This window comes from Oncorhynchus mykiss, chromosome 1, assembly GCF_013265735.2.
Source record: "Oncorhynchus mykiss isolate Arlee chromosome 1, USDA_OmykA_1.1, whole genome shotgun sequence".
In the NCBI taxonomy this organism is placed as follows: Eukaryota; Metazoa; Chordata; class Actinopteri; order Salmoniformes; family Salmonidae; genus Oncorhynchus; species Oncorhynchus mykiss.
The window spans coordinates 54419108-54445225 of record NC_048565.1 but is presented as its reverse complement, the minus strand read 5'-3'; the positions used below and the strand labels follow the sequence as shown (position 1 = coordinate 54445225).

The 26118-nt window shown below is 43.5% G+C and overlaps 1 protein-coding gene across 1 annotated transcript; it reads right to left on the bottom strand.

Moving 5' to 3' along the window:
• Positions 1–693: 693 nt before the first annotated feature.
• On the bottom strand, positions 694–24804 carry LOC110525380 (tyrosine-protein kinase CSK). The gene is made up of 12 exons (XM_021605445.2): positions 24363–24804; positions 12198–12281; positions 11929–12045; positions 7842–7954; positions 6137–6356; positions 5194–5353; positions 4908–5007; positions 3855–3945; positions 3668–3741; positions 3311–3506; positions 2629–2715; positions 694–1827 (listed from the first exon to the last, which is right to left on the bottom strand). Exons 2-12 carry the CDS (start codon positions 12210–12212, stop codon positions 1645–1647), a joined length of 1356 nt encoding a protein of 451 aa, XP_021461120.2. The 5' UTR covers positions 12213–12281; positions 24363–24804; the 3' UTR covers positions 694–1644.
• Positions 24805–26118: the final 1314 nt, after the last annotated feature.

Genomic DNA, 26118 nt, shown 5'->3' with positions numbered 1-26118 from the left:
CTTCCACATATCGGTACTTACAACAATACACATGCTTCACTGTTTCATCAACATGCAATCCATGCAAAAAAGGCATTTTCATGCTTGCCAACCATATATAATGACGAGTTCAATTAACAATGTCCTATATGCAACCAAGCAACCACCCATCTTCCTTCCTAATCTGAACCTTGCATCTTGGTCTACCAACATTTCTTTGGAGGGCAAATAAATGCCAGCCCTTGGGCTCGCAGTCCACCTCTTCTGCCACACATCTATCATAATGGCTTTAATCGTACATTTGGCCTCACCTCTACCCAATGGAGTACGAATATCAATTTTATCTCGTTGGCTACCTGGTCTACTATTTCACTCCCGAGTAGGCTGGGACCCAGCAGAATCTCACTACTACTACTTTCGATTCTCCATAATAACATTAATGCCTCATATAGATAGGTCACTCCTATTAGATTTGCCAGATTATAAACTCTTCAATATAGACAGAGAATCTGAGCATACTATAATTCTGACAGGTTGAGCGTCCTCCACCCACTGGTCGCAGCTACTATCGACAAGTTTGTTAGTCTTCGACATATCTACACAAGTTCAGAAACAATTCCCCCATTCCATTGAAAAGTAAATATTAGTTCCACAACCATATTGAATTAGTCAAAATAGTCAGTAGTCAAAATAAATAAAATCATTGAGGCAGTCAACTTTTTCAAAACTTTTTCAAGTAGAATGATTTAATCATAACGGCAGCAAAGTAAAAACAACTTTAAAAGGTACAAAAAAGGCTTCTCGTTCCACATGCATGGTTCCCTTCAGCTTTCATTTCTGAACTGTTTTCACATGTACATGTTACATTTAAATTATTTCTATACACTTGCCCTTAGTTTATCTGTTACACTTGCCCTTAGTTTCTCTCTCCAGAATGGCTTCTTCTTTTCCCTCTGTATCCATGCAATCTCAATCTCTCCGTCATGTTACACGTCGTCCTGAAATGTTGAATTCAGCAACTTTTTAGTGGAGGATTTATTCTGCTTTCCAGTTTGTTAAATGTGAGATGAACACTTGTGGCAATAAGAGAGGAGGATGTGTAACAAACAAATGCATAAAACATAAAAGAAACAAAAAAAAATAAAAAATAAAAAGGCAAGCGTGTAGAGGAGGAGTGAAGTATCTGTGGGGATAGCCCTGTGTTCGTTCTGGAGGCATTTGGCACAGATCGTATTTAACTGGGGTAACAATCTTACACTGTATGGGTAGAGAGCAGGGACACGGGAAGTGTATTGCCTGACTTGGGGTTGATTCACACTAGCCGAGCCAAGCCGAACTGCACCGGCCAGGCTACGTATCCGTCATCTTTCCTGTAACTGTGCTGGAAAGGACCATGTGAAAATGTAAAAAAAAAGTGGAAATGCCAACACGTGGCAACAACATTTCAACAGAATGAGAAATTATAAAACAAGTAAACTTTAACACAATCTAATGTCAATCAAAAACTTTTTTATAAGAGAGGAAGGAGGATCTCTGAGGTCTTGATAATGTCAGGCTTTCGGTCCCATCATGAAAGAAGAGCAATCCTTGACCGTCCTATTTCTCCCTCAATGAAAGGAGAGCCATCCTTGTCCACTTCCCCTTTCACCACCTCTTCCTATTCCATCACAGGTAGAGCTCCTTGGCTAGGATATGCTGCAGTTTCTCCCTGAGGACTCTAAAGCATGGCCGCACCAGGGGATCCAGGGTCCAGCACTGCTTCATGACTTCATACACCACCTCAGGACAACCGTCTGGGGCATCCATCTTGTAGCCCTTCTCCACGCGTGGTACCACGTCCTTTAGAGGCTGGGGCAGGAGAAGGTGGGGATGAAGAGAAGATGAGACAGGGGAGTATCATTTGCAGAAATATAATACATTTTGATTAGGAATTACTTTATATCTATTTTGCATTACATTTATATGGTGTCATGATCACTAAAGAACATACCCTGACAGAATGTTGACAACATTGAAAGGAATAGTATTATACTGGACCATAATAGCACTGTCCACATTTCAAATGTACTACATTGACTCTTAACTGCCAAATTCATATACTCTACAGCTGTCCCAGTTTCTAACACACCTGCCCAATCAGTTTTATTCACTTGGCCGTTTCTAGCTTTTTGCGATTCTACTCATTTCATCATGGGGCGGAGAGAAAAATGTACAGTTTTAATGCAAATTTTACTGCAGTTCTACATATATTCCCAAGGGATGGTGAGGAGATGTTGCCATTTTACAGCTAATTTCCTGCAGTTCTACACATTTTACCATGACTTATGCCATGTTCATATGGATATCTGAGTGAGAATGACGAACAAAAATCAATGGGGGTTCCCTAGATGTCAGGGCCCCTGGGCATGTGCCTTGCGTGCCCGGTCAGTAATTTGACCATGATTACTACAAGGCTTAGATTGCTGGCTAGACTAACTTACCTAGCAACCTATAAAATGTTAGCTGACATGAGCTAATTGAGTGACTGTCGGTGACTGACATATAAGAGGAAAAGCGCTGATGCACTACCAACTGTCAAAATTGCACGTTGTGTATTATAACTAACAGTTAGTCGAGTCACTTACTTTCTAAAGGTTAAAATATACTTACAATTCTGGGGTAAGGCACTCGTCCAAAGGAGTAGATCTCCCACAGCAAGATCCCATAGCTCCACACGTCTGACTTGGTGGAGAATTTCTGTTTATCAACAGACAGCGGGAAAGACAGCCTTTCCGTAAAGCTTATTTCAATGTGTCAAACATACAGTATATTATAAATATGGTGGAAATCAGCAGTACAATAATATTTCTATACCTTGAATCACAAATCGACCCCTAACCCCTACTCCCTGTAGATCCCAGAGGATTGGACAGGTGTATGTAATATGGTGGTAGCTCCATCTTGCCATCTGATAGGCTAGGTGGAATTGCTACCATATTGCTTACAACTATCCAATCCTCTCCGATTTAAACAAGTTCCTTAAGGTTTGATTTCAGATTCAGGGTATGCTCCTAAAGACAATAAGGAAAGTGACTCGTGAAACCGATGTCAGTGTGCTAGTTCAGCAGTATAGCTTCATCCCTCTCTGAGTAAAACTCAGGGTAAACGGTCTTTACCACGGCTCAAACCTGGGGGCCTCTGCCTCGTTAACACACATAACCACCCTCCTTGACAACGTACAAACCAGTTGACCTATAGAAAAGGATCCAACTCAGTAGCACCAAAGGCGACATTTCAAGCTAGCTGTGGAGTGAGCTTACGGCACGTTCTTATCTCCGTTACACTAGCCTACCTTTTCCCTTAGGGCCTCTGGTGAGGTCCACTTGATGGGCAGTTTGGCTGTGTCCTGATTAGAGGAGGCCTCCTTGGTCAGGCCGAAGTCGCTGACCTTGGCGATGTTATCATCTGACACCAGAACATTACGGGCTGCCAGGTCTCTGTGGACAAAGTTATTGGCCTCCAGATACTCCATGGCCTCACACACGTCACTACAGAGGAGAGGGAGGGGAACGGTTGATATTTAAAGAGGCATTGACAATGTTGATGAAAATGGACAATGTTACATTTCCAACTGGCCGCTATAAGCCCCTGTCAGCAAACTTCTGATAACATTATTCAAGATGTAGGGATAAATCATTATCATGCTCACACTGAGAACTTGAGTAGGGAATCCCCACCCAGCACTGTCCGACCTCTGGAGCGTAGGTAGTCCACTAGACTGCCCTGAGGAGAAGGGAAAATAGAGAAGCAGGTCTTCAAAGCTCTTTGGTTCTTTATTTATGTATATATCTATTAATGCATTACCTTTATTTAACTTAATCATAGGAGCCACCTACCTTGGCCATGTACTCAGTGACGATAAACAGGCTTCCCTTCTCCTCAACGATGACACCTAGCAACTGGACCAGGTTATTGTGTCTCAGTTGCCTGCAGTAAATAAGAAAAACAATTAAACAATGACAAACAAATTGAAAAAAATAGATATCGAGGACAGGGCTCGTGGGCCCCCCACCTGCGGGGGCTGCAGGGGTGTCCAGTACGCCAGTGGGAGAGACACTGCTTAGAGAGAGATATCTATCTATTGTTAGAGAGAGTGAGCCCCCCGCAGCGAGCTGGATTAGCAAAACAGGCAAAAAGCTGGTCACATCACCGGATATTCCGTGTCCACTCAATGTATGTGCGTAAGTTCGTACTGGACACAGGGCATGTGACCTCTGTTGCTATTCAGAAGCAAGAGGAGGAGGCGTGACCAATGCCTCAATCCATCTCTGCGTCCCGCAACTCAGACGATGTACGGGCACTTGTATGTCTCAGCCGTCCCCTAGTCCCGCACACAAACTGATTCGTGTGAGGGCAGCCAGAGTATGCACCGAGCCGAGACATACAAGACAACAAAAGTGAGTATCTTTTTTATTAATTTGGGCATTGTCACGAACCCAAATAAGGCTTGTTAGCCTTCGTCGTTTCCTTAGCCATCTAACGTATTGCTATAGCCAGGCCGAGCAAGCCGGAGAATAACTAATTGTTTGTGATTAGGAAACTATGAGAACCATACAAACTTCAGCACACAATTTCCAGGAGGTGAGCATGCTCTACCATGAAGGGGCAGTTTAGTCGGCGCAACGTAAGACAGTCTCTTGTTCCAATTGTTAGTTTTAGTAGTGTGAATCATTCCTGCTTACATCGAGGTAAAAAGCGGAATAATTGAAAGCATCCGAGCCTCACGCTTATCACCTGTGGAAGGCGGGGCTTCCAAGAGGCGCAGATTTCATTAGCCTTGTCAGGCGTGATTTTCATTCTTCAATTGAAGTCGCGAGGGTGCGACTACCCATAGTGTGTTGTACTGAAAGGGAACATGTAACAGAAGTTTGGTTCGGGCTCTGACTTACGTCATGACTGAAGCTTCAGCGATGAAGGCCTGTGCTGTAGCATCGTGTTTGATACACTTCACCGCTACTTTGGTCCCTCTGTAGTCTCCCACCTTTACATCTGATGGAAAGAGAAACATGCGAGTGAGAATGAGAGAATTTACTAAGCCATATTCACACACTCCAAGAGAACCGGAATGAGTTGGATTAAGCTGGAGAAGACTGCCTAGAACTGGTTACAGAGTCGTCATCGATAAAAACCTATTTATACACAGCTACAGTCACTCGTTTTCACAAAGCCACTTGCCTCCAAACTCTCCTTTCCCAATGGACTGGTGGATATTGATTTCCTTCCTGTTGAGAGCCCAGCCGCTCCTGGAGAACTCATCCTGGGCTGCCACAGTACCCTCCTCCAGCTTCGGCTTGATCAGTTTGGTGCAGAGACCATCTGCATCTTTGGTATAGTGCTGAGGACAGGGAGAGAACGTGGGTCAATAACATAGGCCAAGAAAGGGAAAGATTGCCAATATTGATGACATCATCAACATTTGGGATAACTGAATACATGAAAATGGAACAAAATGCATATGGGTCTTCGTTTCAAAGGTACAATTGATACATTCTATTTTTAATGGACTCATTCAGCATACTAGCCGTAACCAACAGAGGGCAGCATGGTTAAAAATATAATCAGAGGTCAAGTTTAAAAAAAATGCATGTCAACAACACCTCGTAGGCTTTCAAATAATAACTGACATGCTTTTTTGAGACCAACAAAATGACTCAAACTGAGTTAATGTATAGTGTGCCGCCAGATGGATGAAGGAGGATGGTTTTGAAAGTAAAAACCCAACTACCGGGTGTCTTCAGGTGAAATGATCTGGAGCCTGCCGCTATCACTTCCTCTTTGTCACTTCCTGTTCAGTATATTTGTTCCAGGAACTGTGTGTGTGGCTCTAATGAGGGAACAGTTGCAGAGGCCAGAGCACGTACAGTAGCTAACAGAGAAATCAACTCTGTATACACTTGGTCACACCATTTGTATGGCTCACACACTCTGGTTGTAAAATAATAGACAGCTTTATTTGACCAAGAAGGGACAAATCCCAGATCCAGATTAATGAACTGCTTGACTAAAAAAGCATGCGCAATAGAGAATCTTTAATGAAGCCCAGCAATAGACTTAATCTGTGACTGGGAAACTGGCCCGAAGATAACTATTTCATTTTATTTCTCCCCCCCCCCCACACCTCAACAAGCTGCATGAGGTTCTCGAAGAACGCCTCCTCGTCGATGCTGAGCTTTCCCTCCTTGTAGACAATGCGGTAGTGCTCCACCTTGCCGTCGCAACTCACACACAGAGTATAGTCCCCAGGGTAGTTGGTGCTCTCCCTCACAAGGTACAGACCCATCTCTGGGGGGATCAGGAGACACTCAGCCTGCTCCCTAGTTATCTTACCATGGAACCATCTGGAGGGGTGAATGGGGATTAATTAATCAATCACATTTGTTTATAAAGACGATTTTACATCAACAGTTGTCACAAAGTGCTTTTACAGCACACACACACACACCGCAATCACTAACACTAATATGTCTAAAAAGATAATACGTCTATCACTAACACTAATAATAAGTCTAAAAAGAGTCTTGGCAAAACAGCTGATCTGATTGGTAAAAATACCAATTAGTGAAAAAAACATACGTGTGCAGACACACAAACACACACTTTCTTAGAACTTAGGCATGTGGCTGAATGCGGGAGATTTCAAGATCCAGCAGGAAACCGTGCACACACAGCACTGCAGAACTGAACACACACACACATTTCTAGCTTTTTGAGGGCTCTAAGCTAAATTTAAAGCCAATTTCCTGCATTTTTGCCATGACTTGTGCCATTTTCAAAGTGCTATTCAATTTCAATTTTGAAATTTCACCTTGTGTATTCTACTATCCTAACTAACAGGAAGTTGAGAACCCGACTGACCCCCCCCCCCCGGCAGTGCACACACATGAGAGCTGGAAACGGACACAGAAGAGCACTAGCTACAATTACAGGGCTGCAGTCAGACAGAGCCAGGACTCAGCCCAACTGTGGTTTATATTCACATAACAGTGGCTTCACTGCCACGACAAATAGCCTATCTGTACTCTACAACCACACAGAAACATCCTGAAAAACAAACACTTTCATCCAGATTTAGTATCACAGTCACTATACTCTGAACTGTAAACTGCAACTCATGGTGTCACCTAACCTGAGCACTTTCTTATTTGTTTCATAGAGTGCTTTCACCTTTATGTTATACAGGTACTTCAGACTGTTTTTATGCTTTAATTGTTGAGAGCTCTTACAAAAACACATTCCTATGTGTGTATTTCAATACCTAGAAATGGCATAATAAACTTGAACTAGAGCCAGGGCTCTCCAACCCTGTTCCTCGAAAGCTATTGTCCTGTAGGTTTTCAATCCAACCCTAATCTAGCACACCTGATTCGAATAATTATCGGGTTGATAAGCGGAATCAGGTTAGTTACTGGGGTTGGAGCAACCTACAGGTGGATAGCTCTCCAGGAACAAGGTTGGCGAGCCCTAAACTATACCCTAGTAACTTCGGGGTGGCAGGTAGCCTATTGGTTAGAGCGTTGGGCCAGTAACCGAAAGGTTGCTAGATCGAATCCCTGAGCTGACGAGGTAAAAATCTGTCGTTCTGCTCCTGAACAAGGCAGTTAACCCACTGTTCCTATATATATATTTTTTAAATTGACTATTAAACCTAAAAAGGTACTCCTGACTCCCATATCTTTATTGTGTTACTACACTACTGGTAAGTAATGTAACAATGCAGACAGTGCCTTTATGGGAAGTAATTTCAGTACAACATGGAGTGATGAGCAATGTTTTGAAGGATTCAGTCTGCTTTAACCAGGCTACGATGACTGTACTGTACTGACGGCATTAGACTCAGCTTGCCCCCTTGCTTCACCCCTTCTCTCTTCTGGACATAGTTAGCTGGGATGGTGCCTTCTTGACCTGCTGTGTTCTTGGCTTTGTACCAGTTCGGGTCCTGGAACAGAAAATGTCATGATAACTCTGTGTATCAGATCAGGATTGACTGAGTAAATACTGTACAGAGGTAGAAAAAATTACTGAAACAACAACCCAAAAGTTCATCCTTTAAAAACGCAACTATTTTTTGAACTACTGTACTAGTCAAAAGTTTGGACACACCTACTCTGTCACGCCCTGACCTGAGTATTCTTTGTTTTCTTTATATATTTTGGTTAGGTCAGGGTGTGACATGGGTGATGTATGTGTTTTTGTACTGTCTAGGGGTTTTGTAGGTTTATCGGGGTTGTTTATCATCTAGGTGTTTATGTATGTCTATGGTTGCCTAGATTGGTTCTCAATTAGAGGCAGCTGTTTATCATTGTCTCTGATTGGGAACCATATTTAGGCAGCCATCTTCTTTGGGTATTTCATGGGTTATTGTCTATGTCTAGTTGCCTGTGTCTGCACTAGTATTATATAGCTTCACGTTCGGTTTGTTGTTTTATATAGTTTAAGTGTTCTTCATCATTCATTAAAAAGTATGTATTCTAATCACGCTGCGCTTTGGTCTCCTCACTACGACGATCGTGAGGGAATAACCCACCATAAAAGGACCAAGCAGCATGGTAAAAGGCAGCAGCAGTGATCGCAGGACTCATGGACTTGGGAGGAAATTCTGGACGGCGGAGGACCCTGGGCACAACCAAGGGAATATCGCCACCCCAAGGCAGAGCTGGAGGCAGCGAAAGCAGAGGGGCGCCGGTATGAGGAGGCAGCACGGCAGCGCGGCTGGAAGCCTGAGAGGCAGCCCCAAAAATGTATTGGGGGGGGGGGGGGTCACTTGGCGCAGTCGGCGAAGTTGAGGGGTGAGTGAGATTGTCGAGGAGTTATTGGACAGATTGGAGGAGAGTGAACAGAGGGGAGACTGAGACATTCGAGGAGTTGTTGACGAAATTGGAGGAGAGTGAAGAGGGAGATGGTTGGTTTGGCGTAGTATGCACGGAATTCGAACTGAGGAGCGTGTTAGCTGTCCGATGCCACCTGTGTCAGTTCTTCGTACTCAGCCTGAAACTTGTGTTAAAGTTACGGAAGATTTGATGCCGGCTATACACACCAGGTCTCCAGTACACCTTCACAACCCGGTGTGTCTTGTTCCTCCTCCCCGCACTCACCCTGAGGTGTGTGTCTCCAGCCCGGTACCACCAGTGCCACCACCACGCACCAGGCTACCAGTGAGCCTCCAGGGTCCAGTACTCCCTGTTCCTGCTCCTCGCACTGAGGTGCGTGTCACCAGCCCAGTACCACCAGTGCCGGCACCACGCACCAGGCCTATAGTGCGCCTCGGCAGTCCAGTACGCCCTGTTCCTCCTCCCCGCACTCGCACTGAGGTGCGTGTCCTCGGCCCAGTACCACCAGTGCCGGCACCACGCACCAGGCCTACAGTGCGCCTCGCCAGTCCAGAGCGCCCGGCTACGGTACCCAGTCCAGAGCGCCCGGCTACGGTACCCAGTCCAGAGCGTCCGGCTACGGTACCCAGTCCAGAACGTCCGGCTACGGTACCCAGTCCAGATCGTCCGGCAACTGTCCACAGACCGGAACCTCCCACGACGGGCCGCAGTCCGGAACCTACCAGTCCGGATCCGCCAGAGTCTCCCTCCAGTCCGGATCCGCCAGAGTCTCCCTCCAGTCCGGATCCGCCAGAGTCTCCCTCCAGTCCAGATCCGCCAGAGTCTCCCTCCAGTCCGGATCTGCCAGAGTCTCCCTCCAGTCCGGATCCGCCAGAGTCTCCCGTCTGTCCTGAACCGCCAGGAGCCACCAGTCAGCCAGGAGCCGCCAGTCAGCCGGCGATGCTGGAATCTCCCTCCTGTCCAGAGCTGCCAGTGCCGCTCCTCAGTCCAGAGGCTCCTTTCCGTCCAGTGGCGCCCTCTACGATGATCTTCAGTCCGGGGCCCGCTGCGAGGGTCCCCGCTCCAGAGGCGCCACCTAAGTGGGCCAAGACTGAGGTAGAGCGGGGTCCACGCCCCGCACCCGAGCCGCTGCCGTGAAAAAGGCCACCCGGACCCTATATTTTGGTTAGGTCAGGGTGTGACATGGGTGATGTATGTGTTTTTGTACTGTCTAGGGGTTTTGTAGGTTTATGGGGTTGGTCATCATCTAGGTGTTTATGTATGTCTATGGTTGCCTAGATTGGTTCTCAATTAGAGGTAGCTGTTTATCGTTGTCTCTGATTGGGAACCATATTTAGGCAGCCATCTTCTTTGGGTATTTCGTGGGTTATTGTCTGTCTAGTTGCCTGTGTCTGCACTAGTATTATATAACTTCACGTTCGGTTTGTTTTATATAGTTTGTTAAGTGTTCTTCGTCATTCATTAAAAAGTATGTATTCTAATCATGCTGCGCTTTGGTCTCCTCACTACGACGATCGTGACATACTCATTCAAGGGTTTTTCTTTACTTTGACTATTTTATACATTGTAGAATAATAGTGAAGACATCAAACCTATGAAATAACACATGGAATCATGTAGTAACCAAAAAAGTGTTACACAATTCAAAAAATATATTATATTTGAGATTCTTCTAAGTGGCCACCCTTTGCCTGGATGACAGCTTTGCACACTTTTGGCATTCTCTCAACCAGCTTCATGAGGTAGTCACCTGGAATACATTTCAATTGACAGGTTGGCCTTGTTAAAAGTTAATTTGTGGAATTTATTTCCTCCTTAATGCATTTGAGCCAATCAGTTGTGTTGTGACAAGATGTGGTACACAGAAAATAGCCCTATTTGCTAAAAGACCAAGTCCATATTTTGGCTAGAACAGCTCAAATAATAATAAGAGAAACGACAGTCCTCCATCACTTTAAGACATGAAGGTCCGCTACAGGAAAGGTAGACCCAGAGTTACCTCTGCTGCAGAGGATAAGTTCATTGGAGTTACCAGCCTCAGAAATTGCAGCCCAAATAAATACTTCAGAGTTCAAGTAACTGACACATCTCAACATCAACTGTTCAGAGGAGACTGCGTGAATCAGGCCATGGTCATATTGCTGCAAAGAAAACACTACTAAAGGACACCAATAATGAGAAGAGACTTGCTTAGGCCAAGAAACACGAGCAATAGACATTAAACCGGTGGAAATCTGTCCTTGGGTCTGATAAGTCCAAATTTGAGATTTTGGGTTCCAACCACCGTGTCTGAGACGCAGAGTAGGTGAACAGATGATCTCCACATGTGTGGTTCCCACCGTTAAGCATGGAGGTGGGGGTGCTTTGCTGGTGACAGTGTCTGATTTATTTAGAATTCAATGCACTGCTACCACAAACTTCTGCAGCAATATACCATCCCATCTGGTTTGCCTTTAGTGGGACTATCATTTGTTTTTCAACTGGACAATGGCCCAACTCACCTCCAGGCTGTGTAAGGGCTATTTGACCAAGAAGGAGAGGGATGGAGTGCTGCATCAGATGACCTGGCCTACACAATCACCTGACCTCAACCCAAATGGTCTGGGATGAGTTGGACCGCAGAGTGAAGCAAAAGCAGCCAACAAGTGCTCAGCATATGTGGGAACTCCTTCAAGACTGTTGGAAAAGCATTCCAGGTGAAGCTGGTTGAACAAGTGCTCAGCATATGTGGGAACTCCTTCAAAACTGTTGGAAAAGCATTCCAGGTGAAGCTGGTTGAGAGAATGCCAAGTGTGCAAAGCTGTCATCAAGGCAAAGGGTGGCTACTTTGAATCTAAAATATATTTTGATTTGTTTAACACATTCTTTGGTTACTACATGATTTAATGTGTAATTTCATAGTTTTGATGTCTTTACTATTTTTCTACAATTTAGAAAATAGTCAAAATAAAGAAAAACCCTTGAATGAGTAGATGTGTCCAAACTTTTGACTGGTACTGTATGTTCTTTTTATATGTAAGTGTTGAAATGTCAAGAAACGTTTTCTCGTCTCCCTCGCCAGAGAGAGAGTTAGGTACCTTACCTTAGTCACCACGATTATGGTTAAGACATCTCCTTTGTTGAAGGGCAGGTCCTGCTCTGTGGTGCCCTTAAAGTTGTATTTGGCCACACACTCTGTGCCCTGTGGCCATGTTGGTGTCTGAGGGACAGGAGTGGTTATCAGGATGAAAAGCAATGAGGAATTGATATTGATCCCAGCTCAGCAATAAACCAGCTCAATGATAGGTGGTATAGTGTATCTCTATATTCGACATGAAGCAGCCATATCTGTTTATCATATCCTGGTCTCACCTGGGGTTCAGACATCCTGAAGGGGAGGAGGCAGTGGGTCTCCTCTCACAGGCCTCACACACCGAACACTACCATCACACACACCTGTGGAGAGAGAGAGGAAGAGACCATAACAGGCAATACAATGGACAACCTAAGTAGACAGTCATCGCCTAAACGCCACAATTAATTGGGACATTCAGTACACCAATCCACAATGTCAAACATGGAAATGTGAAAGTAAAAATGTGAAGTACAATTTTACTTCGACCATGATGTTTCTCATGTGGGTGGTCAGATATACAGTGGGGCAAAAAAGTATTTAGTCAGCCACCAATTGTGCAAGTTCTCCCACTTAAAAAGATGAGAGGCCTGTAATTTTCATCAACACTTCAACTAAAAAAAAAATCCAGAAAATCACATTGTAGGATTTTTTATGAATTTATTTCCAAATTATGGTGGAAAATAAGTATTTGGTCAATAACAAAAGTATCTCAATACTTTGTTATATACCCTTTGTTGGCAATGACAGAGGTCAAAGGTTTTCTGTAAGTCTTCACAAGGTTTTCACACACTGTTGCTGATATTTTGGCCCATTGGCCCATTCCTTCCCCCATTCCAGATCTCCTCTAGAGCAGTGATGCTTTGGGGCTGTTGCTGGGCAACATGGACTTTCAACTCCCTCCAAAGATTTTCTATGGGGTTGAGATCTGGATACTCCAGGACCTTGAAATGCTTCTTATGAAGCCACTCCTTCATTGCCCGGGCGGTGTGTTTGGGATCATTGTCATGCTGAGAGACCCAGCCATGTTTCATCTTCAATGCCCTTGCTGATGGAAGCTGATGGTTTTCACTCAAAATCTCACGATACATGGCCCCATTCATTCTTTCCTTTACACGGATCAGTCGTCCTGGTCCCTTTGCAGAAAAACAGCCCCAAAGCATGATGTTTCCACCCCCATGCTTCACAGTAGGTATGGTGTTCTTTGGATGCAACTCAGCATTCTTTGTCCTCCAAACACGACGAGTTGAGTTTTTACCAAAAAGTTATATTTTGGTTTCATCTGACCATATGACATTCTCCCAATCTTCTTCTGGATCATCCAAATGCTCTCTAGCAAACTTCAGACGGGCCTGGACATGTACTGGCTTAAGCAGGGGGACACGTCTGGCACTGCAGGATTTGAGTCCCTAGCGGCGTAGGGTGTTACTGATGGTAGGCTTTGTTACTTTGGTCCCAGCTCTCTGCAGGTCATTCACTAGGTCCCCCCGTGTGGTTCTGGGATTTTTGCTCACCATTCTTGTGATCATTTTGACCCCACGGGGTGAGATCTTGCGTGGAGCCCCAGATCGAGGGAGATTATCAGTGGTCTTGTATGTCTGTATTTCTTCAAACCAAGCTGCTTACCTATTGAAGATTCAGTCTTCCCAGCCTGGTGCAGGTCTACAATTTTGTTTCTGGTGTCCTTTGACAGATCTTTGGTCTTGGCAATAGTGGAGTTTGGAGTGTGACTGTTTGAGGTTGTGGACAGGTGTCTTTTATACTGATAACAAGTTCAAACAGGTGCCATTAATACAGGTAACGAGTGGAGGACAGAGGAGCCTCTTAAAGAAGAGAGGTCTGTGAGAGCCAAAAATCTTGCTTGTTTGTAGGTGACCAAATACTTATTTTCCACCATAATTTGCACAAAAAAAAATTCTCATTTTGTCTGTCATAGTTGAAGTGTACCTATGATGAAAATTACAGGCCTCTCTCATGTTAAGTGGGAGAACTTGCACAATTGGTGGCTGACAAAATACGTTTTTGCCCCACTCTATTTATCAGATATATTTATTTATCTATATATATTTATAGATGGAGTACAAATATTGAATCATTACAAGAATGGGTTTGACAAGGTCCAAAGAGAGAGAGAGAGAGAATATAAATAACACTCGGTTACAGCCAGTGCCAGAAAGCAGAAGTAACCGTTTTTGTATATCTTTTTTTCCCATCTCACTTTCAAAACTGTGGGGAAGCAAGTTTCCATTATGTCATCACAGCAGCAATAGGTTGGGCTGCTCATTGCCCACCCTCATTGTGCAACTCAATATTATGAAAGGTTTCTTAATGTTTTGTCCACTCAGTATATGGAGTATATTTGAAAAAGTCTCAAGTTGAATCTTTCCGTCCTAATGAGTATACTGTAGAGCTTAATATAGTTCTCCTAAACACTGGGAATGTAAACTAGTGGTAGGATCATTACAGGATTCTCCTCAATCTTTATTTTCTCTTCTAGATTACAAGACATTGACCATAAGGAGGGAAGCATTTACAGTAAAAAGTATTTAATTTATATTTACTGCGGTCAGTCAGTTACAACTTCTTTCATTATAGTTGATGCAGTCAGTGACATATGGTTGTATTGACATACAGCAAGTATTTCCATGTGGCCTAACAAATGAAAAGTAGCAGAGCCACATGACATGAATGGTGAATGCATGGCTCATGGATGGTGTCATCGTCCCCGAACCCATTGAAATAGAATCACTAGAACGGGTAGTCTGAGGGACTTTTTCCTGTTCTTGTTAATCTATTTCTATGCACGAGTGGTGAATGCACAGCCCATGGGTGATGCCATCATCCCAGGACAAACCACTTCCTTTAAGCAAGGGTCAGTTCCCATGGATGAGTTCTGGGCCATGTTCCTTAGGGAACCAAACAAAAGAAAACAGGGTCCTGGTCCAATAAGAAACACTAATTTTCATTTCCCGTTGTGAAGCGTTTTTAAAACGCTTTACATTGCGCACACAAATGAACATGACTGAGTAACTAGCGTCTTGTGCCACAACATGAGGTCACTTCCTCCCACGGACATGTCACAGAGAAAACCCATTACAGAGCTGAGCGGACTGTGGATGGTGAACTTCCTGCCTGACAGAGAGCCCAGACTGTGATTAATCCTACAGTAGGGTGGGGTCGCTGAGAAAGAGAGCAAGAGAGAAACAGAGAGCGAGAGAGAAACAGAGAGAAAGAGTAAGAGAGCACAGACAATGACTGCACGGCATTAGTATTACAGCTAGGCCACAGCAACTGATAGTAAGAGAGAAATTAAGGTCTAACACACTTCCCTTTGAAAACACACATGCTCCCACCATTGTTACTACGTTACAGACAGACACATTTTTAACAGAATGACGTAAATCAGGTCAAGGCAGTTGGTATATGTTTTTGGTTTTACTATTCTCGAGGGAATCACAAGGATAGTAAAATAAAGAAAATGCGGACAAGTGGGGACATTTCGGCGGTCCCCACATGGAAAAATGCTATTTTAGAGTTTAAGGGTCAGGTTTAGGGATAATTTAATGGGAATGGGAATTCTGAATGGGAATCAATTGTTTGGTCCCCACACAGACAATAAAACAAACGTGCACAGGGCTCCCGAGTGGCGCAGCTGTCTAAGGTACTGCATCTCAGTGCTAGAGGCGTCACTACAGACCATGGTTCGATTCCATGCTGTATCACAACCGGCCGTGATTGGGCGGCGCACAATTGGCCCAGCGTCGTCCGGGTTAGGGTTTGGCCGGGGTAGGTCGTCATTGTAGAATTTGTTCTTAACTGGCTTGCCTAGTTAAAAATAAAAGGTAAATAAATATCTTTGGAGCAGCAGAAGAAGCAACATATCTGAAGGGATCCTCCCAGTCTTATGATCTCTGAACTAACATGACACATGGGCTCAGGCTGTTCAGTTCCACATTCTGCGGAAATGTTTGAGGCGCTTGCACACAATTTCTACATACATGGCAAAGAAGTAGATGTAAGAGACAGACTGTCAGAGCAGAAGATCTAAACAACTGCTTAAGTTCGTGATAATACATCTCATGACGATGAAACATCAATCACCAGACTTTTGCAGTGCAGAACTACAATAAGAAGAAACCCATCAATCATCTGATGCTTTGAAGTCGATAAACACAGAAATATCAATTTGATTTATCTATGTTTACATTTAGATTTATCTGTATGATAATAGAGCTGGGTTTTTTAACTGATAGCCACAGGATGGGTCTGGTTAAAGACCCCAGTGGAACAGTGACATCACCAACTATGGAATGAGTCAACAACAAGGACCACGCCTGCCTGGGAGGACACTTTTGATTTCCCCCTTTATTTATTTTTTTACATTTTTTTAATGTAACCTTTATTTTAAGCAACAGCTCAGTGAAGTGTATAAAAGTCCTTGAATAGGCCAACATCAAAATAGCAGCAGGCTACCAGCCCAGCGTATGTGAGTGAATGGAACATAATTCAGCATGTCTTGGTGTCACATTTAACAGATAAGGACTATAGCCGTTTCCAAAAGGCTCCCTCTTCATCAAACCACAGCCTTTCCATTTTCAGGAAGCAGACAACACAGTCTTTGTGAGCTATTCCAGTTCAGTTTCTACTGTGACCCCTGTCTTTCTGAGTACCGTAGTCAATCAGCCCTGATCTGATACAGTCTGTGGGTAAGACACACTTTAGTTCCAGAGGTCTGTAATGTAAGGTATTCTCTGATTGTTGCAGGCTACATCTCTCTGAGATGTAGCCTGGGTTCCTGACTGACAATTCAGCGAAGTGAACCCAGGTTATGTCCTTGCTGAAAGACACCACCAGTGTCCAGCACACAATGAGGTTTCACACAGTGTGTTGGTCTATAGCCTACATGCTGCAGTGCAAGCCGTACAGAAGGGTAGTAGAGTACAAGGCCAGCCGTGCGTGACATGTGCCTGAGGCTACATCAGGAACCAGGAAGTTAGCTTCAATGAGAACCTGTCTCAGCATGGATACATGATGTGCTCTGTGATACTACTGTTACAGACTACAAAGGCACAGCTAACGAACACTACTGTACATAAACCAGAGACAGAAAGGGCCATGCACTCCAAATCACAAACCAGTGGTTAACACAAACCAGTTGGGAGCCTAAGCATGGAGAGATACTGTGCCCTGTGATACTGGTACAGACAAGAGCCATAGCTAAATACACCATGAAGCATACTGACACAGAGACACTGAGGGGAAATGTAGTCCACACCATCGCACATCAACTGCACTGTTTCTTTTTCCTTATTAATTGAATTTATCTTGCCTGGTACTGTCCTTAAATGACCCCATGAGGGATAATAAAGTCATGATCTTATTTTATCAACTGAAAAACGTAAAACAAGTGGAGAATAGCCTTGGAAACACCCATCCCTTCTGCTATACATTCTCATCCAATTGGGTTCAAAGCAAACAAGTTTTTCATCATTTTCCGTCAAGTTGCTAAATGTGCAAGACGAGTGGTGTGTTTACTCTAGTCTAAACGAATGTATGCATGTAGAGGAACAATTGGTTCTAGGCTGTCTTCAACAGCAGCCAGTAGACCTAGCAGCAAGACGAGACAGGTAGACAGGTATGAAGGTATGGAGAATTCCTTCCTCGGACCATGGAACGTGTCTGCCACACCCTTGTTGCAGTGAGTGCACTACCCTCACTGAACTCACTAAGCTACATGAAAACACTGCAGAACTCACAGGCAAAAAACAACAATGCATTGACAACTATAGTTATATAATGATATTAGGCAAGGTGAGTGAGAAGTGATCTGTCCAGATTATTTATTTAGTATCACATGTAAAATTATACTATTATGCTGAATTCTCAATCATTAGCCTACATACAGTATCTAGGCCTAATTGCATCAAACACTAAAATAGCCCTGCAACAGAAAGACTACATAATGGCTAACTGTGGACCTTACAAGCTCTCACACTAGACCTAGAGATGTGCACAAGCATAATACCCCATAACCACCATGCTCCCACTACCAGCCCTGCCCCATGGCTTGCATCCCAAATGGCATCCTATTCCATAAATAGTGTGCTACTTTTGACCATGGCCCATAAGGCTCCAGTCAAAAGTAGTGCACTATGTAGGGAATAGGGTGCCATTTGAGATGCCAAATGTAATGCACTACGTAGGGAATAGGGTGCCATTTGAAACGCAGACCATGCCTCAGTAATTATCCCTGTGTGCCCCAATCTCTCTCTCCCTTCCCCCGTCCTCCAGCTGTGTAGGTCTCAGTAGCCATCCTCATACTGTCTGTGTGTGTGTGTGTGTGTGTGTGTTCAGCCATGTAGGGTCTCAGTATCCCTCCTCCTGTTTCTGTCCCTCCGGGGCTCCGTTTGGTTGAGGATGCTCTGTTTGATTACAGCCCGATACTTTGATGCTGCTGTTAGCTGCTGCTGCCCTGCTATCAGGCCTTTACAGCAGCAGCAGGGGAGAAGCCAGAGCCAAGGAGTAAGAGATGGAGGGAGGGAGGGAAACCAGGCAGCCATAGCCTGGAAGAGTAAGGAAGATAGTGTTAAGTGTGAGAGCTATGCCCCCATGCAGCAGCTAGCCTGGTGCAGGGAAGCAGCAGTGCCTGTTACAGTAAGGGAGATAGTTGTGAGAGTGTGCCACAGGGCCATCCAGCTGGGTCTGACAGACAAACAGAGTCTTAGCCAGGTACACTATAAGCGGTGCAGATAGTGAGAGAGCCACTGGTACAGTGAGCGAAGGAGTTCTGAGAGGAGAGCGTGCCACAGGGCCATCTAGCTGGGTCTGACAGACAGACAGGCTGACAGGCTGCAGATGTTCATGTAGAGCCACAGAGCAGGAAGTCAACAACATAGACACCACCTCATCCGCCTCAGGGACAACAGCTAGATCCGGCTAGTCAGCAACACCACTAGTTTCAGGTCCTCCCCGTTTTCTACCGTTTAGCGCCTAATGAACACCACCCAGAAATAGTGGTTTTATTGTCGGTTTTACAGTTTTGGTTGGATGAATTCAGATGAGCATACAAATGAGTATACACAAGCAACAAAAGCATGTTGTTGTTGGTTTTTACAATAAAGTTTTGAGAGGCTCGTAAAAGTAAAGTTGATGAGGAGTCAAACAGTCTCCCTTTTAGATCAACAGGAAGGGAAACATGGCTATCATTTCAGAGCTGTGTGTACATCCTTCAGAGCAGCAGGGGAAAATCCCACTGCAAATGACAAGGTTTTGCATCCAGACTAGACCCGACCCGTTTCAGTCAGCTTTGAATCTGCCAAGTCGGCTAGGCCTAACCTCAGCCAAACCACACGATCGCACTACTTAGTGCACAACAGAAAACATTTCTCAACAGAAAACTAAAAGTTCAGTTGGTTCCTCCCTGTTTCAGTCCCGTTCGGTGCCCAATGAACACAACCACAGGAGAAGATATTGTTGACAAAAGCCTGTTAACCCCACTGGCTACAACCAGCGGATCGACATATTGTTCTAAAGCATTGAACATCTCTCAGTTTGAGAAGACCCATCATAAGAGGCTAGTTTTAAATCTGTAGCTGTGAGGTGCAGTAGGAACATTTGTTAAAAATGAGAATTACAGAATGGACCTTTCTGGAAATAGTGTAGTTTGCTGGTAAAACAAATCAAATGGTCATTTACCTACAGTAGAAGATGATAAAGGGGAAAAACAGCTGTAGTAATAGTGTGTATTTATGCATGTCTGTCTTAAAGATGAGCAAAAATAACTGTATAAAATAAATCCTTAAAATACTGAGCTATTTTGTATGCTCGAAAAAAATTGGGGAATTATATTATTTGATACACAATTACTCAGAGAAAGAGATTTTGTTTAAACAAGTATTATTTTTTTTTCTCAAAAAAGGTTGGGGTCAAAACGATTGACACCCCTGTTTTCAATACCTCACCATGTGAGGATAACGGTACTGGCCCTTTTTCTTAAATGTTTTATGAGTTGTATAACACATTGGGAGGGATCTTAGACCATTCCTTCATACATCCTTTGTCTGGGCTTATGGACTGCCCTTTTCAATTCAAACCACAGGTTTTCAACGGGTTTTAAGTCTGGAGACAGATGGCCATTGCAAAATGTTGATTGTGTGGACAATTAACAATCTCTTTCGGGATTTTGATGTGTACTGCTTGGGGTTATTGTCTTGCTCGAAGATCCACTTGCGGCCAAGTTCCAGTCTCCTGGCAGAAGAACCAGGTTTTTTGGTTAAAATGTCCTGGTAGGTACTGGGTAAAGTTCATGATGCCATTGACTTTAACAATGGCCCCAGGACCAGTGAAAGCAAAATAGCCCCATAAAAATAATTGATAACATCAATCATATTTTTACAGTAGGTATAGGGTTCTTTTGTGCTCATGTGTTCTCATTTCGACGCCAAACCCACCACTGGTGTACGTGGTCAAAGAGCTGTATTTTCATGTCATCCTCATCCAACAAATGTAAAAGCCTGGAGTTTGCGAAATGGCATTGGCAATTGAAGTGGAACCAGTGCTTTGGTCAGATGACATGAAAATAGAACTCTTTGGCCATGCACACCAGGGGTGGGGTTGGAGTAGAAATGAGAATGCCTAGTCTGTGGTTTGAATTGAAGAGGGCAGTCCATAAGCGCGGACTAGGGATATCAATGATCTGGAAGGTTTCTGTATGGAGGAATGGTCTAAGATCCCTCCCAATGTGTTCTCCAACTCATAAAACATTTTAGAAAAAGGCTATTGAAAGGTATTTAAAACAGGGGTGTCAATAATTTTGACCCCTACCTTTTCGAAAAAATATATATTACTCTGATCAATTGTATTAGTATAAAATAATATAATTTCCTCATTTTGTAGAGCATAATTATTCATTTAATAGTCATTTTTATCAAGGGTGTCAATAATTTCAGACCCCACAGTATATATATACAGTGCCTTGCGAAAGTATTCGGCCCCCTTGGACTTTGCGACCTTTTGCCACATTTCAGGCTTCAAACATAAAGATATAAAACTATTTTTTTGTGAAGAATCAACAACAAGTGGGACACAATCATGAAGTGGAACGACATTTATTGGATATTTCAAACTTTTTTAACAAATCAAAAACTGAAAAATTGGGCGTGCAAAATTATTCAGCCCCTTTACTTTCAGTGCAGCAAACTCTCTCCAGAAGTTCAGTGAGGATCCATGAATGATCCAATGTTGACCTAAATGACTATTGATGATAAATACAATCCACCTGTGTGTAATCAAGTCATTTATAAATGCACCTGCACTGTGATAGTCTCAGAGGTCCGTTAAAAGCGCAGAGAGCATCATGAAGAACAAGGAACACACCAGGCAGGTCCGAGATACTGTTGTGAAGAAGTTTAAAGCCGGATTTGGATACAAAAAGATTTCCCAAGCTTTAAACATCCCAAGGAGCACTGTGCAAGCGATAATATTGAAATGGAAGGAGTATCAGACCACTGCAAATCTACCAAGACCTGGCCGTCCCTCTAAACTTTCAGCTCATACAAGGAGAAGACTGATCAGAGATGCAGCCAAGAGGCCCATGATCACTCTGGATGAACTGCAGAGATCTACAGCTGAGGTGGGAGACTCTGTCCATAGGACAACAATCAGTCGTATATTGCACAAATCTGGCCTTTATGGAAGAGTGGCAAGAAGAAAGCCATTTCTTAAAGATATCCATAAAAAGTGTTGTTTAAAGTTTGCCACAAGCCACCTGGGAGACACACCAAACATGTGGAAGAAGGTGCTCTGGTCAGATGAAACCAAAATTGAACTTTTTGGCAACAATGCAAAACGTTATGTTTGGCGTAAAAGCAACACAGCTGAACACACCATCCCCACTGTCAAACATGGTGGTGGCATCATCATGGTTTGGGCCTGCTTTTCTTCAGCAGGGACAGGGAAGATGCTTAAAATTGAAGGGAAGATGGATGGAGCCAAATACAGGACCATTCTGGAAGAAAACCTGATGGAGTCTGCAAAAGACCTGAGACTGGGACGGAGATTTGTCTTCCAACAAGACAATGATCCAAAACATAAAGCTAAATCTCTCTCGATGTGCAAAACTGATAGAGACATACCCCAAGCGACTTACAGCTGTAATCGCAGCAAAAGGTGGCGCTACAAAGTATTAACTTAAGGGGGCTGAATAATTTTGCACGCCCAATTTTTCAGTTTTTGATTTGTTAAAAAAGTTTGAAATATCCAATAAATGTCGTTCCACTTCATGATTGTGTCCCACTAGTTGTTGATTCTTCACAAAAAAATACAGTTTTATATCTTTATGTTTGAAGCCTGAAATGTGGCAAAAGGTCGCAAAGTTCAAGGGGGCCGAATACTTTCACAAGGCACTGTATATGTCATCTGTATGTCATGTACTGTTGCAAAGCAAATTTCCCTATGGGGTGTTAGAAGTATTACTACTCTGTTCTAAAACAAAGTCATTAGGAAAATTCACCATCTGACCTGGATATGCCTGCCTGATGATGTAGGGAAGACACAGCTGTGCCAATGGACAATAGGGCTCTTAGGGCCCTAGGCTATGTAATGGTAAAGCAAAGTGAGTCACATTAGGACAGTTCACTATTTGACCTGGCTGAGAGGTGGATATAATTACACTGCATAATCACCAGAAACATTCCACTGGCAGGGAGGGCATTACACTACAGGCAGCATTATCACTATCAGCATGGGCAGCATTGGGCATTCCCATCACAGTCACTACATAGCCTGGAGCCCAAACCGATATGCTCCCATTGATATTGTGAAGTGAAACAGGTGAAATGGAGCTTATCAGTTTGGCTTCTAAGCTAGCCACTATAGGCAGTGTGAGAAAGCCTATTCTTGCTACCTCCAAAGTGCTAATAACTTTTGGTTAACACCACTTGACGAAGCTAGGCGCTGCGTCACAGCCATGCCCAGCCAGCAAGTCGGAGTAACAGTTTTACTTAGTTTCATCCAGCTCCATTATTTCTTTCACTGGTTTGCCATTCTCTTCTCTGAGTTGTGGAGCTCCATCTGGCTACAGTGGAGCTCTCTGTGTGTGAGAATTGTGACTGACTATGCATGCTGGCTATTGTCCATAGAGAGGGTCAGTGACAGAGGTCAGTGGCCTTACTGAGCTGAGAGAACTACTGCCTTGGCCCAAGGGGGGCATTCTGTCTCTCTGACAGATGTACACACATACACAAACACGCATTCACCCACAGAATTTCTGCCTTGGCCCAAGGGGATTCTCTGAACTTGAATTAGATTCCTGTGAGTGTTGTTTTTTAATGCAAGCTCTAGTGAGTAACATTTTGCATGTATTTATTACAGCATAATTAACTTGAAATGTTAAGGTTGCCAAAGAGCAATACCACATCATCCACACAGACATGTAAGCAGTCAAAGCCCTATTTCAGCCAAGTCTTCCAAAGCTGCCCATCCATCCATCCATCCATCCCAGCATATATAACATGTTTTTGGCTTGGCGATGCTAAAGGCTCAGTAACACCCTCTTGAGAAGCAGCCAGGTCACCATCTGGGGGCTCAGCGATACCCTCTGCCACTCCATTTTTGCCCCTTGTACCCACCTGAGCTACCAGGCATAATGCTGCCTTTCTGTGAGCCCAGGGAGAGGAGAGGAGGACAGATGATGCTGTTTGGTGGTTCTGACACAGCTGCACCCAGAGTGCCAGAGGAAGTGGCAGAGAGAGAGAGAGAGAGAGAGAGAGGCAGATAGAGATCACGACTCTTTCCATCATTACATTCCTAAGCGCACAATCTCAGAGCAACAATACTGAGTGTGTGTGCTATCCTGGTGGTTATGGCATGATGCTCACCAATTGGCTGGCTACAGTCAGAACAAGTGGTCGTCATCAGATACTGAATCTCTACGGTTTCAAACACTGCTTGCCTAATCAAAGCGTGCACCTATGCATTGCAATCACACCAATATGTCACACCATGCAAATAGATCAAGATGACAAGAAGGAAATAGCCTAACTGTTGACAAAGTTCAAGGAACTGAAGCTCAGTCAGTTTATGTGACTCTCATTAGGCAAGCTACTGTACAAGACAGTGGATGCTTCCCGAATGGCATCCCATTTCCTACATAGTGCACTACTTCTGAGCAGAATCCCTGTTGGCCCTAAAACTCAAAATAGTCTGACCATCCCATCCCTCTACAACTATGAGAAGAAGCAGCCATAATACCTGTGATTTTGGAAGATGCCGAGTGTGTTAGAACACACGATGCAAGCAGCTAGATTACTAAAATTCGAGATCCCCTCGTGATTCTGGATCTGTCCATTTGTTTGTTTTAAGAGCAGTCAATAACATAGGGAAACAACAGTAGTGCAACAGCTTACCTATCAAATGGAACTAAGTATCAATAGATGCATCCCTATTGATAGAACGCAGAGGCAGCCAGAGCGTGGATGGAATAGATGCCAGACAGCTGTAATCTACATTCACGTCAGTTAAAACGATTTCAACATGATGATGCAGTCAGTGTTCTTGATCTTGATGAAAACAACACGACGGCGTCTCAACCGTAGAGCGAAATATAAACCGCTGAATTAACTCAACTCGGTCACAAACTAGTGATATCGACACACAGATTTAATCTAAATTCTCCAGAATGTGAAAAGTAGACAAATAATCCGCAAGCTTCAGTGGTTATCCTCTGCTCTGGTCGGCCTTGTTGTAATATGACATACATATAGTCAGCCAAGAGGAGCAGTGGTGCACAAAATTCAGACCGCTGAATATAGAAATGTATCGCGTTTATTATTGGAACATTGTTGCCTGTAACTGTTCTAGATGTTACATTTCTATCTGCGACGTTCTGCACGTTCCGCCCATATACGTTATAGTACCGCCCCTACCTTGATCCCTTGCAGTACGCATGCGCATATTCTTCAAGCGCTCCAGGCAGTGTTGGTATGTTGGCAGTTTTCGTACAAATTGGTCTACTTTGAAAACGATGTCGCGGGTGAAAATATATTGGTCGCGGGTTTTTGTGCTATTTCTAAGGTGCACCGCGGCCGCCATGGTATTTATATTAAAAATATATATGTATTTCACTATGACCTGCTGCTGACTATCAGGCAGTGAGGCAGGCTTTTGCTGAGTGAGTGGAGTGGAGGGGTGAGTGTAGAGAGCACAACAGCTATTGGCTGTTGAGTCACTATTGGCTGTTGAGTCACGTAAACGGAGCAGCATGCGCGCACGTTTTGATAACTTTTTACCTGTTGAATGTAGTCAATGTAGATCGTCATAATGGAGACACTTGTTTCCAATCCTTTCTCCGTCAAATATATTAATATGCACATCAATAAATAATGGAAACAAAGCACTGGAAAACGACTTTGGGCGCATTAGAGAAATTCGCTCGTAGGTGGTTTAAACTGCATTCTAATGTTGACTTTGCTTAAGGGTCATTCTATGAAAATGGTGGCTTTCCTGTCCCGGCCTTTATTCACGAGGAAAAACACTAAAAATTGTGAGATAATGACATACTTTTTTGTTTGTTTTTTTGCTTTAATTGAAGTGTTTTATTATTAACAAAAAATATATAAGACAGATATATTGCAATTTGTATGTGTATATATATATATATATATATATATATATTGTAGAGCACGTTCAGTACCATGAAATTGGCTTGTCCCTCTGGTCATGAGTCATGGTTTAGTGACATTTTTCTCCCTCTTTAAATGTAATAATACAAAGGAAAGTATTATAGTTATTTAGTGGACTACTTAAAAAAAACTAAAATATCAAATAAACATTACAAACAATTTAATAAAGTAATAGCTGTCCCTCAATTTCATGTCACTGGTATTAAAATATATAAAAACCACCACTTTGAAAATAATGCAACATCCTTGCCAATTTCATCCTGGGTCAAAGGCTCATTGGAGACGGGACTGTTTTGAAAAGCATATGCTGAGTTTGCACTCTCTCTTCATATGTTAACAATTTTATTTTTATTTCACCTTTATTTAACCAAGTAGGCTAGTTGAGAACAAGTTCTCATTTACAACTGCGACCTGGTCAAGATAAAGCAAAGCAGTTCGACACATACAACAACACAGAATTACACATGGAATAAACAAGCAT